We start from the raw sequence: 19,492 nt of genomic DNA on the forward strand, positions 1-19,492 counted from the left end.
TTGTAAATCGACTTGTAAAGGGACAACTAGGTGGTGCACTCGTTAGAGCACCAACCCTGAAGTCAAGACAACCCCGAGTTCAAATCTAGCCTCAGACACTTACCACTTCCTAACTGTGTAACCCTGGGCAAGTCACTTAACCCCAATTGCCTCAGGGGGGAAAAAAAAAGACTTGTAAAGACAGAACAGAGAGTCAATTAGATGTGTAATGAGTAATTTATATATTCTCAAGGATAGTCTGGATACAAAGGTGAATTAAAAAAAAAAAAGGTGCTTAGCTTAAAAAGCCCAGTAGAGATACTGTAATAACCTTCATTATTTTACTAACAGGTTTCAATAAGGAGATGCAACATGCTTGCCAAAATTCAAAGAAATTACTTAGTATGAAACTTACTTTCCTTAAATATATATATATATACATACATATATATGTATGTATATAGTTTAAAATAACCTATTTAATTTGTAACTTAAAATGGTGAAAACAAAAGTGGCAAAAATTCAGCCACATATATTCTCAGATATTTGCTACTTTATCAATATACACAATATACATGACAATTGTTAGGGAGTGTAAAAGAACTACTTTTAAATACTTTATGAAACAATGACAATCATATAGGATTAAGTGAGGCAAATACAGGAAATCATAACCAATGTCTTAGTTTTCCATGAAAGAAACATTAATACTGAATTTATTTTCTAGCACATATTTACAAAGAATTTTTTGTTAATTATATCCAATCTAAACATCTGGAAGTCTTTTATGAAATTTTGAATTTATATTTGTGAAATCTGTTTTCAGGGACAGATACTGTTATAAGTTACTACTGAGGATCTAGATGGTGACCTTAAATTTTGTTCTACACACACATATAAATGCATACATGTGTGTACGTTGTATATCCCAATTATTTTTGTAAATGATTTCAGGAAACAGTATCTGATAAGAGTTCTTATTCCTAAACCTCTTACCTAAATCAGATTTTCTATCTTCTGGATGGAGAGGAACTACACATCAAGCAAACCGGTTCTTTTATCTCCCCAAAGAATGGCTCACTCAAGAGGATGATTAGGGATCCAAATAAGCACATTTTTAGAAAACAGAAACAAAGTACAATTCACTCAGTACGCATGTCTAAATTTCAAGAAATTTATTGTTACTGTTATTTGGAAAGAAAAGTTTTATACAAAATAAGTTAATATATGCAATGAAGAAAAATATCTATAAAAACGTGAGACTATTTTAAATATTACTTAGGTTGGTTAATGCCTTTTTGATCATCCATAAAATTTAGCTCAGTCTTCTCAAGACCAACCATACTGTTGTAAAGTGACTGGTTAAGTATGGTGGCTGAATTTACAGCCATGGCATATGGCTACAAACTAGCTATCTTTATAGATAGCCTTACCTTCATATACGCCAACCTATCAATGTGTCTCCTGTTTTAATGTTCTACTTCATGCTAATGAAGCTGTTCCTAATATACTTTTAGTTAAAAATTCGATTAACATTAGATTTGTAAGAAATTTGAAACTAAATTTATTACACCAGTAATATAAATTGTATTGTGAAGTTTTTGCCTTTTTTTGATAGGGAAGTAGAGAAATGAATTTCATCTATACAGAGATTTCACAATATGGAGACTCCATCTTAATGAAGCCATACAATTTATAAGTAACTGCAAGTATTAGAGAAATGCCTAGGGTACTAAAAATTAAGTGACTTGCCTAAGGTCATATAATTAGTTATGTGCCAAAGAGAGAACACAGGTCTTAATTCTAAATCCTTAATCCTCTAACCATTATGCAACACTGCCTCTATAAATATAACTGGCTAATCTACCACACTAGACCGTCAAAATGACTTATTCGAAACATATTTCATGTCCCAAAAAGGCAAAACTATTTGGACTTCTGGATTATTGTTTAATAAGTTAACAATAATCAAGTAACACTTTATGCTGAGAATGCTTCTCTGTAAATATGTAAGCAAAGGAATAAAAAACAAGAATAATTTGAAAGTTATGGTTACGCTTTCTTCAAGTTTTGTAATAACAAAAGAAATCAGCTTCTACTCTCATACAGATCTAAATAAATGCAAAATATGGTTCTAACATTATGATATTCAGATGAATAAATAATTGTTAACAATCTGCCACTGAAATGTGAGAAAATGGTTGTATAAGAAGGTAACTAAAGCATTTCCTATGGAAAAAAGAAATGCAGCCATTTGATTCTTCCTCCCCATCAATATGATTAATGATGAATTTGAATTCCTAATACATACAATTTTGTAACATGGATGTAGATGGGAATAGCTAAAAAGAACTTTGGTTCTATTTTCATTTCTTTTATGACATTGTTAGGTTCATATTCATACCAAGCAATCTTTTGATAAATCTATACAAATACAGAAAACTCAGTTTTTCAGGTAAAACCTGTTTATGTATTTGGAATGCCTGTTTCATCTCATTTAGGACAGTATATGTTTAAGTGGCCTATCAATTCTCTAAAAAAGTAATTAAGAACTTAAGATAAAGTTAGCACCATAGCATGTTTTGCTGAATTATCTCCAAGTTTCTAAGAATTAGGATCTGTTTCAAATTTGAGAGAATACAATTTCCAAATACTAATCCTCTCTCCCTTGCTTGCAAACTTACTTTAAGAGTTTAGTGGCAAGAGAATCTATGTACTTCAAGAATTAAAACAGGTTAATTAAAAAGCAAAAATCAAAACCCTGGGTGCTATAAAGAATGTAACACACAATTGACTGACATGTGAATCTGTATTAGGACTTCATAATTTTACTCATTAAGTTCTAATTATGTTAATAGTGACAATGTTTGCTTATGCTATACTACCAAGATACCAGTTCCACAATTTAATAATATTTTAAGTGATCAGAAGTGAGGATTAATGCATCTTGAGCTTTGGATATTCTGGGTGTGTATGTTACTTTATGATAATAAATATCAAGATGTGTGCTAATGTGTCTTTAGATATTTATTATCTTTAACACTCAAATGAGCTTGAAAACAAATTTCTGCTCCCCTACGTTTGAAGGATTTTTTGGAAAAATTAAGATACAGTATATTCTAGATCCAAGTTTACTATGGAAAACAATGGAACTATTCTTAATGGGCAAAGATAGAGAATAGGATGGATTTTAAAAGCTTGACCAAAGTTGCTAAATACTTCATCAGAGAACTTTGAATCCTCTGATTTAATTTCTTTTCTTTAAAAAAAAAAAATTAGTTGTGTCAATAAAAAAAATTAAATAAGAGGATTCAAACTCCCACTAAACTATTCACAAAGTACACTCTTGCACAAATGTTAAGCAAAATAGTATGAAAGAGTCATTATTGAAGCTTACACTCTTGTATTTTACTTTGTTAAGAAAGATATGAAAGATATGAGCTTTAATTTTAATAATTTAGCATCAATATCAACTTAGAGTAGCCCTGTTTGGCCTGTAAGTTAATTTATTTTTCATCACTACTACTTGTTAGTCAACATCATCCAAATTACTAATCTTTGTAGTAACTACGTACAGTGAATTACATCAACATTGCCAGTTTTATAATGTACATTGTTATAAGTCAAAACTATCCTTCCTTCCTCCAAACTAAACCAGATTAAGAAAAAAAAAAGTATATTCCTTCCCTCCAAAAAACAACAAAAAATCCCAAACCTCTCACCTACTCTTTAAGATGTTTGATTTATTTTTTTGCAAAATGAAACAATGGAAGTCCTGTCTCCAAATTAATTTCATATTTAAAATAAACCTAGAGAATACGAGAAAGAATTCTTCACCCTCATTTTTAAAAATTAAATTTCCATGGCACTCAAATTGAATCAATCAAAATCAGAACTATAATTCTAACTATGTTTTATTATCTGTATTTTCCCCTCAAACCCTCTAGATGAAGAATGATACTGTATACAAAAGACATTTATTCAAAATAAGCATACACACTAACTTGCAGAATCATAGAATTTATGTAGTAAACATTAATAAAAAATTAAATATAAAACATCTTCATTACCAGCAGGTAACAATATTTTTTGGTATATTACTAATTTGGAAATGCAAGAACAGATCAAAACTTATAACTAATATTTAAACTTATAACAAACTTGACAAAACATGCCAAGAGGCAGTAATTTTTGAATTTTGTTGAACTACCCTTTGTAGGTACCACTAAAAATTATAACTTTTGGAAAATAGTTTTGGATTTTGATGCAAAGAAAAAATTAAGTGAAAGAACAAACGTGAAGTTTGTTGTTTTTTCTTTAAACAGCATCTGCATTACCACCTCCATATTGCAAAATTCAATGAGATGATAAACAATTTTATCCAGAAAAATAAATTTATCAAGAATCCCAATCTTCATGGTGTCATTTGTTAGTCATTTCTGGAACTTCATTCTGTGTTATCTGGTTCATCACTTTCTTTATCCCAGTCTTTCATTGTTGCTCCCATCATAAAGTCATCACGCAATATATTCCAGCCTGAGCCCTGCTCTGATTTCCCTTTGGCCTGGAAAAATAAAAAAAGAATCATAACTGAAAAACATTAAATCCAAACCGCAAAACAAACTTACAGTTTTTACACTAGAAGTGAACGTAGACAAATTGTTGAAATTTGCCTTATTTGTATTCTATGATCACATATGTGCAAAAGAATAAAAAAAAAAAAAGCCCACATGCTAGTAAAGCTTATTTTTAATTATCCAATAAAAGACAGATGGAAACAAAACACTTATTTTTCATGAACTAAAGAGTCAGACCTAGTCATGGCTTCCTTTATTAAAGCCTCTTTTTTTGGCAATCAAAATAGACTTGTGATATCATTTATTAATCCCCAGGTGCTAATTCATTAGGGAAAAAAAATTCTGGCATATTATTTAAACAAAAATATGGAGTTAATAAAGTCTTTTTAATCTGGCTCACATTAAATATTTACATATTTTTTTGATTTGTGAATTAAATCTTTTGTAAATTATAACCTTACTACCTAGGCCAACCATAGAACTATATGAATCAAAGATGTTTCCAAAGGAATTGGGGAATTATACTTTAAAAAAAAAATTCTACATATCAATATCAGGATGTTTTAAACTTGCTTCTGATCAATGATGAAGAAATTTGGAGACTACATCAATCTAAGATGAACAATGGCAATATAATAAATGAGGGCAATTCCTCATCTTGTCTCTAACATTCAAAGGACACCTTATTACAGAAGCCAAGAAATCAAATGAACCATTTAGTGATACAATAGTACCACCTTGTGGTGTTATTTATGAAATACAATCTATCAAGAACTTAGTAAAAAAGAAAGGAAGTCTATAAAGTTCTAAGACTACATTTTATATTAGGTATAAAGAAGATGCAAACAATTTCTGGGCATGCAAATATATTGATAAATATCTTTAAAAATATATGGTCCTCTTAATTAGTGTTACCTTTATATCCAAAACAGTTACTAAAAGACTTTTTTTTGTGGCAATTATAATATGAATGAAGCTCATTTATATATTCTAAAATTTTGTTTAGTTCCATATTACTAATCTGACAGAAAATGTGAAGACTGGCAAATAAGAAAAAATTCAAACTAACTCCCTTTTTATATACTCTTCCTATGTAAAGATACATCCAATGAAATACAATGTATTTATTTAAATTCATTAGATTCTATTAAATCTAGAAGATTTTAAAGAGGATATTTGTTATTCCAAATACCAATTTCTCCAAACCAAATATGAAAACTCTAAATGCCTAACAGACAATGCCATGATTAAAACAAAAATAATATTATGATTTGAAGGCAGTGATGAGAGAGTCAGAAGTCAGGAAGGCCTGGATTCAACAGCTATCCCTGATATGCTGCTCACTAGGAAAGTCTCTTCTTTTTTTCACAGTGCTTCCAAGATATTTTCTAAAAACAAGTTTCAGAACAAGCATCTACTAGGAACAGAACAAGTTTTCCTCTAAATTTGGATCTCCTGGCATTGATAAAAACAAAGATCTGAACCCTTCCCCCACATATTATTTGTTAAATTAATAAAAGAAAAAAGTCTTATTTTTTAAAAAAGGAAAATCAAATTATTACTATAAAACATGAAAAGAAACAATAGAATAAAAAAGAAATAAAAAAAAAATTATCAGAAATAACCTGTAACAGAAAAAGAAACTGAATAAGCAATATTAACTCTCAAAGGAAAGAGAGGAAGATGGGGGAGGGAGGAGGATGATGGAAGCCAGAGGGATTTACTAGTTCAATTTATTAAACATTCAAAAAGCAAGTAGTTGAAATATTAAACAAACTGTTTGGGAAAAAAAACTCTAAAACAGACCGATAGACAAATAGATACATAGATAGATATATATGGTCTTAAAACCTAAATGAGGGCTAGAAAAAAATTATAGTCTCATATGCCTAACGAACATTGATGCAAAAAAAAATTCAGATAAAATATTCAAGAATGGGTTACAATCAACATATGCATAGCTGGTTTAATACAGTAATTATAAACAAATTAAAATGTTACTGGTAACAAAACTGACAAATAGTTGCTTAAAAAAAATCTTTCTGACAAAATCCAATGATCATTTCTATCAAAAATAAAAACCTTGGAAAAATGAAAATACAAACTTTTCTTTAACTTGACAGAATCTATCTAAAAACATGAGAAACATTATTTATAATGCTGAAATGATGAAGATCTTTCTAATAAGAACTGATAATTAATGAACAAGAATGTCTAAAGTTCAACAAACCTAAAAGCTACTGCAATAAGGACTTTGAAAAATATGCTGAGAAAAATGGAAATCAGCCTAACAGAATTTAAATATAATCTAACATCTCATATCATACACCAAGATAAAGCCCAAACAGATACATGACTTAGACAAAATAATATTATAAACAAATTAGATAAGCAAAAAAAAAAAAAAAAAAAAAAAAAAAGATTCTGGGTAGAATTCAGAACCAAACAAGAAACTGAAAATCACAGAAGACAAAAGGTATGAATGTGATTATTTAAAAGGATTCCTTTTTTATTTGTTTGTTTTTCTTTTTTTGGGGGGGGGAAGGAGATGTGGCAATTAAAATTAGACAGAAGATAGATAAGGGGGAGAAATCTTTGTAGCACTTTTCTCCAATTAAGATCTCATATCCACAATATACAGGGGGTTTCAAAAGACAATGTTATTAGGTTATTAAAACTTAAGATTTTAAGAACCTTATAAATAAGTGGTTCAATTCTGTAACAACAAGAGCCATCATTAAAAGGCAGAAGGCCAAATGATATAACCCAAAAAGTTTTCAGTATAAGAAATTTACGCTATCAATAGTCATATGAAAAAAATGCACCAATTCATTAAGAATTAGAGTAATGTAAACAGAGACAACTTTGTATTTCCAACTCACCAATCAACTGGCCTTAAGATGACCCCCCCAAAAAAAAAAAATTGGCAATTTTTGGAGAGACAGCAGGGAAATAAGCCCAATAATGAACTATTGGTGGAGCTTTGAATCAACTTATGCATTCAAAAAAAAATTCATTTTTTAAAAAATAAATTAAAAAAGAAAACAATTCAAAACTATGTTCCCAAATCTTTTAAATATTAGGCCTCTATTCCAAAGCAATAAAAGAAAGAATCCATACATGCAAAAAATATTTATAGAACATTTTTATGGTAGGAAAAAAAAACTGTAAACTAAGGCAGAAGCCACCAATTAATGAAATTCTATTATACAATAAGAAAGGATGAAATCAACAGTTTCAGAAAAACTTAGAAGGACCTGTGTGAACTGATACAAAATGAAGTGACTAGAATCAAGAACAATTTAAACACTAACACCATTATAAAGAAAAACAACTCTGAAAGACTTAAGAACTCTGGTCAATGCTATGATCAAATAAGATTGGAAAAAATGGATGAAGCTTGCTACTTGCTTTATGATAAAAAAGTAATAAACTCAAGAAGCAAAATGTGACATATTTTTGGACCCAGACGATGTGGAAATTTGTTTTTACTCAGTCATATATATTTTTTAAAAGTTGTTTTTCTTTTTATGATTTGGATGGTAGGGAGAAATAGAGAATGTGAAAAAAAAGGGGATAAGGTAGAATTCCATAAATTCCCCCTCCCCCAAAATGAGGGCCACTGAAAGATCATTTTTAATATTGAAAAAAGAAAAGTCAGAAAGAAGCCATGAAAAGCAAATTAGCTAAGAAAATTATATGTTGATCTTTTTATAAAAAAGAAGTCAACTTGCAAATTTTATATTTTTCAAGTTTGATGTACACTTCTACATTTGTGTTCTACAAAGTACATATAAATGTCCATTTCATTTGGTGTTTACATAATAAAAACAGAAAGAACAAAAAATATGGGGAAGATAAAAAAAGTAAAAAATTTTATGTTGTATATTCTATTATTGTAAGTTACTGTAACTTGATTAAATTGTGTGTATATGTGTGTATACATATATATTTAGAGAGCTTATACTAGATAGACATTTAATTTAACCTGATGTCTAAAGGTTATTTCAATAAAAAATTGATCAGCTTAGTCATTTGATCAGGAATGCAATAATGCAAATTATATCAATTTCCATCAGAAAAAAATGAATTTGACTCATAGTAAAATTTCCAGAATAGAATCCCTTCCTCACCCCAAAATTAAGGGGTTTTTTGGGAAAAGATAATCAACAAAAAGAGAACTACGTAAGTGAAAAGGATACTTCCTCCCCTAATAGATGTTGGATAGTTAATGTCATATCTTATACCACAAAATGTTCATAAAGACTGAAATAATAAAATCATAAAAAGATCTTTGTACTTTATCATTTAATAGTTTACAATTTGGTGAAAATTTCTTTTATCCCTCCTTTTCATTTTTAAGGGAAAAGATAGACTCAAGATATTGATTCTAACACTGAAAATCATAAAATCTTAAAGTTAGAGGTAGGACCTAAAAAAAATCAAGATAATTATTATATGATAGTTACTCAATCTAGTAATTCTAAGAAAAATGACATATTAAAACTTTAGATCACAATGGTCTTTGTTTCCATCAGATGTAAAATTGTCCTAACAACTAAGTATAGAAGGGTATAGTGAAAATTTAGTAGGCACAATGAAGTAAACTTGAGTTTTGCTTAAAAAATAAACAAATAAACAAACAACAAAAACACTACATGGATTGTCAGTGACCTCAAGCAACTGATATAATTCTGCTGTAACACCAACTGAAAAGCAAACCCAAGCAGAACTTAAATGAAAGTCAGATGCTAAAAGACCACAAAATAATACCCTTTCTACTAGCCGTGGCTTTATGAAAATATTTGATTAGAATAATACAAGCAATTTATATCTATTGAAAAGATGAAGCTTACCCTTCTTTGTAAAAATATTCATCAATGACACCCAAAATAATATTCTATTTCACAGTACAAAAGTTTTTTGTTCATACACATAGATTGACAAATTAAATTGAAAACACAAATTTGGGCTTAATTTATTCATCTTTTATAAAACAAGAAATTCATTACTATGAATGGAGAAATAAAACTAAATATTGGACAAGAAACAATAAATGATTTTCTATATTTAGCAATTATCATGAGTTAATTTCATTACGTTTTCACTCCACAAAAAATGCTCATGTTTTTCATTTTTTAATGTATAATCTGGTTTGATCTACATTAAAAATAAAAAAAAAAACTGGCCTTAATACTTGCTAAATCAGCTTTAATTCCCGTTATAAGATTTTACTAAGTCCTTTACAGCTACTGTCAAATTTGGCATCAGAATTTGGAGCCTGCTTTTAAAACTTCCCTTGAGGGAATGGTACCCCCTTTATTCCACATACTCATAAAAAAAATAGGATGAACAACACTTATATTCAAGAATATGAACATCAATGAATATGAGCAACATAGTACAAAATTCCTTTACTTTAAAATATGTAGGGGATACAGATTTGAATTATGTGGTAATTATTATGAGGGGATTTTTCTTGTTTCTGTGATACCACAAGCAGATCTTATCCTTATTGCAGATCTAACAAAATCAAAGACTTCTTTGTGATGGTTTTTCAGTTATCTTAGATCTTTTTCTCCTGCCCTTTTCTCCCCTCTATCTACTTTTAATTTTTGCCCTCCTGTTGCACTTAGATGGCTTTCTGGGAAATAAGCCTATTTTGGCTTCATTTTTCGTTTACTGTTTGTATAACTCCCCAGATTCTATTTTTAAATTGACTAAGGTACCAAGAAAGCTACCAAAGACTTCAATAGATGATACTAGGGGGTGGGAAGGCAACACAGGGCAGACCAGATGAGAAACACACCTCTAAGTTATATTAATTTTAGCATTATCTTAACAACAGAAGTATAGACAGATTCAAGATGATGAAATAGAAATAACACAGGACTACAAATTAGGAGATCAAAATTATAGTCATGGTCATGCTATTGTATCTTACTCACTGCCTCTCTGAGGGCTTGGCTTCTGCATCTGCAAGGAGAGGAAGTTGGACAAGAAGCCCCTTCCAGTTCTAAAAAACCCTGTGACACTCATCTCTTAACATTATGTTTAAAAGGAAAAAAAAAAAACTAATTTCTATTGTTGCCCTTTCTTTCTCTTGTTCAAAGGTTCAAAGTTCAGGTTATCATTGAGTGGATCCTAAGAAGAAAGCCCAGCTTTCCACATTCAAAGGACATCACTTTAACCTATACCTGATGAGATATTTTCTTAATAAGAATGAGTATATATAAGTTAAAGTGATCAAGATGCCTTTCCAAAGTCAAATGAAATAGACACTGAGACAGGTTAAGTATATTGCCAAATAAAACTTTAAATGTCATAAATACCTTATAAATCTTAAATCTGACGTTATACTGGTAATGCACTTCCCCATCAGCCTCCTTGGAGTGGCTATTTTATCCAATGATAGGTAAGAGCAGCTAGGAAGGAAAAACTACCCTCAGAGATAGCCTTCTTTTCCCTTGTCTTCTCTCTGCCTCTCCCTTAATATTCCTAGTTGATGCCACCTAGAAAAACTGGAAATCACCAATTTCAAACCTTTCAGTGAATGGAAGTCTACAAAGATTTAACACTACAACAGTCATTTGACTTGCTGTTTGGGCCTTTCCTTCTATCCTACAGCTAAATTGTTTCATTTATTTTTTTTTAATTTGTATCCCCAGTGTTTAACATCATGTTTGCCACACAATAAGCAATTATTAAATATCTCTTCTCTTATTCAATTTATTAAATACTTACTGTGTAATACATGTAAAGTAACATGCAAGGCACTGGAAATACAAAAATAAAAATAACCTTAATTTCAAGCTTACATTTTAGTAAGAGGATACAATGTGTACACATGTAATTATAAGAAAAATTGAGACCTAAAAAAGATGCAATAAAAGCATCACCGCATGCTCTTTTACCAAAACCCAGTAACTACAAATCCTTATTTGTTAAAGATATAAATTTAAATAGAAACACACACACACACAAAATATTTTCTTAAAGATTTCTTCTACTAGAGTTAACTGGATTCATCGAACATTAAAAAGGTTCATTAATGCTATTTGGACACAGAAACAAAAATCAGAAGACAATTCAGAGAATACCTAGGACATGTTAGTTGAAAAGAATCTCATCTTCAACATCGCTAATAAGTAGTCATCAAATGTCCTTTAAAAGATCTCTCATAAATGGGAAAAACCTTTTGAGACAGCTCTTTTTGTGTTATGTCTCAATGAAAGATAAGACTTAGTAATTAATGATAGACAAATCTTGCTTCTTGGCAACTTCTCCTCCTTCCTTGCCCCTATTCAGAATGGGGCACATTTCAACTATCTCCCAGACTAGAGGATACTATTCATTGACTACCCTGTTCATTGAAGTTGAGGCCATCCAAAAGAAGGGTCCAAAATCATTTTCCTCCACTGCATAAAAATTTTCAGAATCACTAAGTTTTTTTACCTATGCCTCAGGGCAATTTCATTTCCCTTTCCTTCTAATTTTATTTAAAAATGATGTTCAAAGTCAATATGCTATAGGACAAATAATAGTTGGCCTCTGTTGGCCTCAGGGACACATCTGATTTTTTCATTTAAGTTTTGACAATTACTTACTAATTAGGGAGAAGAAAGAGTGCTTGAATTGTAATTAAGAGATTAAGGTTTGAATTTTTGTTCTCATAGTTCCTATTTGACAGTAAGTAAATAACATTCTCTGAGCCTTTTATGGAAAAATGAAAATGTTTCTATTACCAACTTCAAAAAGTTGTTACAAAGTGGTTTTTTAAAGCATTTGAAGCACTTCACTAATGCTGTTATTAGCCCAGAATCATAAGCTACTATGAAAACAACTTATATGATTCTTTTTTTTTTTTTCATCAGTATTATGGTGACAGCAATAGGACAGCTAAGCTCCCTGAGTTATGAAGAAAGCACTAATTAATCTTATGGTCATATGCATAGGTAGTTGGGAACAGCACCTCCCAGTTAATCAATTTTGTTTATACTAAGAAACTATCCAGAGGGGTGGGTGTATGTGGGTGTGTGTGTGGGTGTGGGTGTGGGTGTGTGTGTGTGGGTGTGTGTGTGTGTGTTACTTAATTTAGCATGACAGATCAGTAACAGGCCATATCTCCTCCATCCTGTATCATCAGAAAAGACATATTTAAGTGTAATGTAATAAATATCCTAAGTTTTGGCTGACTTAGATTCTAAAGCAGGGGTCCTCAAACTTTTTAAATAGGGAGCCAGTTCACTGTCCTTCAGACTGTTGGAGGGTCCGACTATAGTAAAAACAAAAACTTTGTTTTGTGGGCCTTTAAATAAAGAAACTTCATAGCCCTGGGCGAGGGGGATAATCGTTCTCAGCTGCTGCATCTGGCCCGCGGGCCATAGTTTGTGGACTCCTGTTCTAAAGGAATCTAGATGAAGCCAAATACTCTCAGAAGTATAAGAATCTAACACACAGCCATGTCAAACTGTGGTTAATTAGGTTGAGAAAAAGAAAGATGCTTAGATAAAGCATTATAGGAGACAGCTAATACACAGAAACAATTTTATAAGGAGAAAACATATTTAGTGTAAGTGGAAAGAAATATTGTTCAAGTACCTAAATATCAGCAGAAAGTATAACCAAGGTAATGGAGGATAACAAAAACTTCACTGAAATGAAAACAGAAAGACCCAAAAGGACTAAAATGAACTCAGAAATTAGGGCAACCTTAAGAAGACAAGTGTATCTGTGAAGGAATAGGAATGAAATAAGTAGATCAAAGTCTCAGTAGACAAGTTCAGAGTTAGATGGAACAGGAGATAGGGAAGTCCTAGGCAAAAGGAAGATTGGGTGAATGCTAAACAAAGCCAAGCAAAAGCCCTAACTACTAGATGGCCTGGGGAATGTTTATACAGTTTTTCATAGTGTTAAGGTAGGAGTATGCTTAAAATGAACTGATACTGTATGCAACATGACAATGATGTTCTCAGGAAACTTCAGTGGTTAAGAGACTTGCCCAGGGTCACATAGCTAGGAAGTATTAAGTGTTTGAGGCCAGATTTTGAGGTGGGGGGGGGGGGGAATCCTGAATTTACTGAAGGGAAACCTATAGTAAGTGACTAGTTCTGAGAAGAAATAATAAGATACTTTTTCATTATTTGATGATTTCAGCTTGAGTTTCTCAACAGGTAAAGAGGAATCAAGCAAGCTGACTGATGGGAACACTGGTTACTCAAAATACCATAATACTGTAAAGAATATTTTAAGTAAAAAAATTATATGTAGATATGCACATACATACATGTATATGTATTACACATACACATATAGATATCTATGTTTACTATTATTAATAACACATATTAAGTAATTTTAATATGCTGTAATAATTTTTTTAGCTCTTTAATATTTTGTGGTTACATATTCAAGTACAATGGAAAAGGTAGATAAGAATCATAAACTATTACTATTTCCTAAGAAGTTTAAATGAAACAAAGAAATAATCGCAAAAGAGGTCAAAAGCCTAAAAAACACTTAGTCTTAACAGACAAATTTGTCAGTCAAGATCAACAATGGTTTTGGATATAAATTCATTTATAAAATATCATGGGCAAGTATGCAACTCATTGCAAGAAGTGATGGTAAGAGGAGAATGGGCTTCTTCAGGAGGCTCAACAGCTACTTGCCAGAGATGCTATAGCTAGAATTGTGTTTAAGACATTCACTGATCTTGATCAGAGGATCATCAAACTATATGTAGTAGACCAATGGCCTAATGTGGCCAAATGTGGCCTGCCAGGAATAATTTTTACATTTTTAAATAAAATAAATCTTTTAAGAAACAAACAAACATATAAGCTATTCTTCACTTGTTAGCCTCAATCAATCCCAACTCCAAATAATTTATGAAGTCCCTTCAAACTCTGACTGTAATCAGGAGCCAAATTAGGCCTAGATAACCCCAAGAATATTTAAGGATGATATCAGGAGGGCAACAAACAAAAAAGTGGAAAAGACATGCCAAGATTAATATAATAAACCATTTTTTTTAATGATTTTAATGCCATTAATGATTTTAAGTTCAAAGTCAAACTGATATTTTAAGACTGGGGGTAATTTCAGTGTCTCTCTGACTGCCTATTTATTTTAACTCTAGTTTCTTGTTCCCAAAAGTTTTAAATTTAAAAATTCTAGTCCATACCCATCAACTTTTGTGATGTTTAAATCTTGTATATAAACCTTTTGGCTTGTCTCAATAGATGAATGGTATTCCACATACTCCACTGTATCCAAATACCCCAAAACACAGTGTTTATTTATAGATGAATATCAAATGAAACAAAATAAAAACCTACTAAGACTTTTTCTTGAAGATTAGCCTGTTGGCAATTTAAATATAGACACAAACAACACAAATTATTTTCTATGTAATAACTTGCTTGCAATTTTATGCATGAGAAAATGAAGTAAATATTCTTTAGTCATGATCAATCATTGGATCAAAGATTTAAAGTTTGAAAGGACCCTTGGAACTATCTAGTTCAATCCTCTCATTTAACTAAGGCTCAATAAAATTAAGTGATGTGCCCAGAGTTACACAATTAGTAACCAATTTTCTAAATCCAAATCAAGGAATTTTTTCCAATGTACATCACATTTATTCTACCTGATAAGTAACTTACCAATATCTGAAAGTTAAAAGGGAAAATCCATACTCAAATGAACATTTACTACTCTTTCAAAGAGTACTTTCATTATTACTTTTATTACAATCTTGACCCACCATCTCTTTTCACAAAAGTTCATATCAATCTTCTGTTAGAAGCAGCTACACTCAAAGAAAGAACACTGGGAAACAAATATAAACTGCTTGCATTTTTGTTTTTCTTCTTGGGTTATTTATACCTTCTGAATCCAATTCTCCCTGTGCAACAAGAGAACTGTTTGGTTCTGCACACATATACTGTATTAGGATATACTGCAACCTATTTAACATGTAAAGGACTGCTTGCCATCTGGGGGAAGGATTGGAGGGAGGGAGGGGAAAAATCGGAACAGAAGTGAGTTCAAGGGATAATGTTGTAAAAAATTACCCTGCATGGGTTCTGTCAATAAAAAGTTAAAAAAAAAAATACTAAATCAATCAATCAATCAATCTTTTGTTACCGTCATCAAAACTAATATTCTACTCTAAAATTCTAAGTTTCAAGAAACTTTTATCCTCAAAACATTTCCATGGAAATAACACATTAATATTCCATTATTACAAAGGAAGATATTATAGAACAGAATTAAGAGGTTTAAGGACGACTCAATTTAGGAGCTACAACTTGTTCTGATAATAAGCTTAGTACCTTTTCCAACTGCTTCTGAGTAACAAAACATACCAGATACTTCTTTTAAAAAAACAGTATACTTTTATAAAATATTACTTTAAAAAAGTTAATACTCTATTTTTCTGCCACTAAAGAAAACTTTCTAATGTTATGAATTCATGATAATATTGAAGAAAAATCTTCATACAGTAGTATGAAACACACACACACACACACACACACACACACGCACACACACACAGAACATATTATCCTGGTCTCAAGAAGATTAAGAAATACCTTGATAAAAAGTTAATTTTATGAAATAAAAAGCTTTTGGCACCTTGCCGGCAAAGTAATTACTCCCATCTGGAACCCAAAAACTTGCAAAGAGTCTCTGATTTCAAATGAAACAAGTCAATATTTAATAGAAACTCTTCTGTTTGTTGTCGCAGCATGGACAATAAAGTAAAAGTGAAGAAATTAAAAACAAATATATAATACAAATACATATGATCTAAGCCCAGGAACACATGCATGGAGAGTAGATATCTGTGATAAGTAGCAAAATCAATCTTGGCCATTTCCCTCATAGATAAACAAGTCAAAGGATATGAAAAAAAGTTCTCAACTATTAACATGAAATTAATATGAAAGAATGCTCAAAGTCCCTAATAATAAGAGAAATGCAGATCACCACAACTATGAGGTTTTACTTTACACCCAGAAAACATGCAGAGGATAAGACAGGAATAATATATGTTGGAAGTTGTAGAAAGAAAGGCACAATAATGACCTATTGATGGAGCTACAAATTGGTCCAAACATTTTGAAAGGTAATGTGGAATTACACAAAGAAAGCAACTAAAATATTCTTAGCCCATAATCCAAGATTTCAAAGTTAGACATATATACTAAGAATAACAGAGGGGGGAAAGGTCCTATAGTCATCAAAACATTGCAGTACTTTTTTGGGCAGCAAAGTACTGGAAACAAAAGTAGTTAGGTGATGCCCATAGAACTTGGAATGGCTAAAAAAACTGTGGTACTGATGCTGTTTTGAGTGGTCTAGATTCCTGGTGGTCTAGAGGTTAGCAGCTATAAGAGAGTTATTAAGAATGCCCTTTAAATTGGCTGCAGGTTTTAGGAGTGAAAGAATTCACTCATTCCCGAATATTAGTTGCAAAATTAAAGTATTGTTAGATAGAAATCAGTTTAACCAGAGGCTGATTACTATAGTGGAAGATCTATGGAAAATGGAGTTTTGCATTGAGAATGCAGTTCTCAGTGGACAGAACATCCTGACAGAAAAGGGAGCTGCCAAGGTCCATCTGTAAAGACTTTAGTTGATGGAAGCTTATTATATTGGGTATCTTAGTGGGAGCTGGGAAGCCCGAGCAAGTCAGAATGGGGGCTGGAAAAAGCCCATATCTCCTATTGGAATTCAAAGAGATGCTTTTTGACCGGGATTTGTAATTGAATCAAACGCTCTGGCATCCTGGAAAGGCAACTTGTCTGGGGAGGATATGCCTCAGTCAGAAGGGGCTGGGAATCTGAAAGGAATCACAGATCAATAGGAAATACAGTTTCTTAAATGGACCCAACCCACTTCAGTACTAAATGTGGTAATAAATGTATTACAATATATGTTTTAAGAAACTTATAACAATAACTATAGAGAAGTATAAAATGACTCATAAGAACTGATACAAGTTAATAAGTAAATATCAAAACATTCATTAAACACTTTTATGTGCCCAGCACTCTGCTAAATGCTGATGATAGAAGGAAACACATGACAGCCCTTGTTCTCAGAGAAGACAACACATGATAGAGTTCAAATGGGTGGATGGAAAGATCCAAAAATCCTAAGGATGGGACAGATGGCAATGCCCAGGGATCCTTTAAGTACCACAGAAACTTAGATGAGATTCCTTAGAGGTTTGGGGCAGTAGAATAGATGGTGACATTCTTGCTTGGCAGTGCAATGAATATCAAGGCTCTTTAGTGATCCCTGGCTTATCCAAGCAGTGTGAGCAGCAATCTTCCTGCCTGGTGCTCCATGGAATGTAGGCAGCCAAAGGAAACAAAAGAAAGGAATGAACTGTAACTCTTATGAGGGGTTTTTATACTAACCAATCAAGAGGACTGCCACAGGTGAGAAAACCAGTTTTTCTACTCCAATATTATCCAGGTAACATACTTCTGGATATTTCACAAAGGAGTATTCTGACCAGGACTGCAAGAAAGTTAACCTGTATGATGAGCAACATATTTCAAAGTATTCCCCCTCATTGAAATAGGCACAGAACTTTTCCACACCACAAATAAATTTAATATAAAAGCTGCCTGAGTAATTATAGTTTTTATCATATACAATTATAATAATTATATCACATTAGCTATTGTCCAGGAACAAACTTCAGAAAATTCAGAAATGGTTTATTATCATCTTTTATCTATCCCTATTCAGAACAGATTCTACAATATAATGCAAAGAGTACAGGAACTGGGTGACCCAGCCTTTAAAAGCTAATTTCACTTAATCTCTGTGAGCCTTAGGTAGCTTATCTATAAAATGGGGAGAATCATACTTTCACTATATATACATATGGTTACTTTAAGGAAAGTGTTTTGCATATCATAAAGCAACAATAGCAGTTCACCATATTTCTTTATAAATAATGGCAGCAGGAAGAGGAAAGGATTCAGGTATTATTATGGTCTCAGTGGCATGGTGAACCAAGCATTATTGAGATTCACAAAGTTAAATACAATACAGGAAAGAGAAGGCTCCAGGGAAGACCCATAATGGTGGGTCATTCTCTTTCCTGGACCAGAGTTAAAGACCCATTTCCTTATATTTATGTATTCTTTTATTTGTAAAAGTTGCATTCATCTGATCTATAGTTTTTGATCCCTAATTCTACTCCCTGATTACAACCTCCTACTGTTTACCTTTCAATACTATGTTCAATTTCTCTTTTCCCAATCCACTTTCCTATTCTCAAAAAGCTTCATTTGCTTATATCACCATTTTTGACCTCAGATAATCTGGTAAATCATTCAAACATTCACTACTTACTACCCTAAAGTTCTTTGACCTTGACATTCCCCTTTCCTCCCTCAACTCCTCTTTTACACATACTGCCAGGTTCATGAGCTATATTCTCATCCCTGGAAAATCCCTACAATTTAATGTTTCCATTGCTAAATAGTCTCTGAGAGTTGCCGGAAAAATCAGGTCAGTTTTGCTTAGGACAAGTTCTCGATATATTAACTTCAACTGAGGTCATTTATCAATGTGATGCTAGATTACTAGATTTGATGTCATGTAGACATGAATTCAAATTCCATCTTGGCTACTTAATAACTTTATGTCCTTGGCCAAATCATTTAATGTCTGAGCTTCAGCTTCCTTTTCTATAAAATGAGAGTTGGAACCTATCACCTTTCAAATTCCTTCCAGTTTTAAATTTATGATCCTACAATTCTATGATGCTGAACGATCCTCCTCTTCTAAACCATATCAGCTTCTGAAGCTCATTCTTCTCATGACTTTACTTAACTTTTTTTTAAATGGGGGCAGTGGGAGTGGATGAAGTTAGAGAGGGATAAATGCCAAAGACTGGATTG

General features: G+C 31.7%; 1 protein-coding gene across 1 annotated transcript in view; it reads right to left on the minus strand.

Annotated features, from left to right (window-relative positions):
• Nucleotides 1–1,139: 1,139 nt before the first annotated feature.
• RRP15 (ribosomal RNA processing 15 homolog) overlaps nt 1,140–19,492 on the minus strand; it is a 48,852-nt gene continuing 30,499 nt past the window's right edge. Inside the window, exon 5 of the mRNA XM_051998287.1 lies at nt 1,140–4,543. Within this exon, the coding sequence (XP_051854247.1) occupies nt 4,427–4,543 (117 nt within the window). The 3' untranslated portion in view covers nt 1,140–4,426. The remainder of the gene's footprint in view (nt 4,544–19,492) is intronic.

Source organism: Antechinus flavipes, chromosome 4, assembly GCF_016432865.1.
Source record: "Antechinus flavipes isolate AdamAnt ecotype Samford, QLD, Australia chromosome 4, AdamAnt_v2, whole genome shotgun sequence".
NCBI lineage: Eukaryota > Metazoa > Chordata > Mammalia > Dasyuromorphia > Dasyuridae > Antechinus > Antechinus flavipes.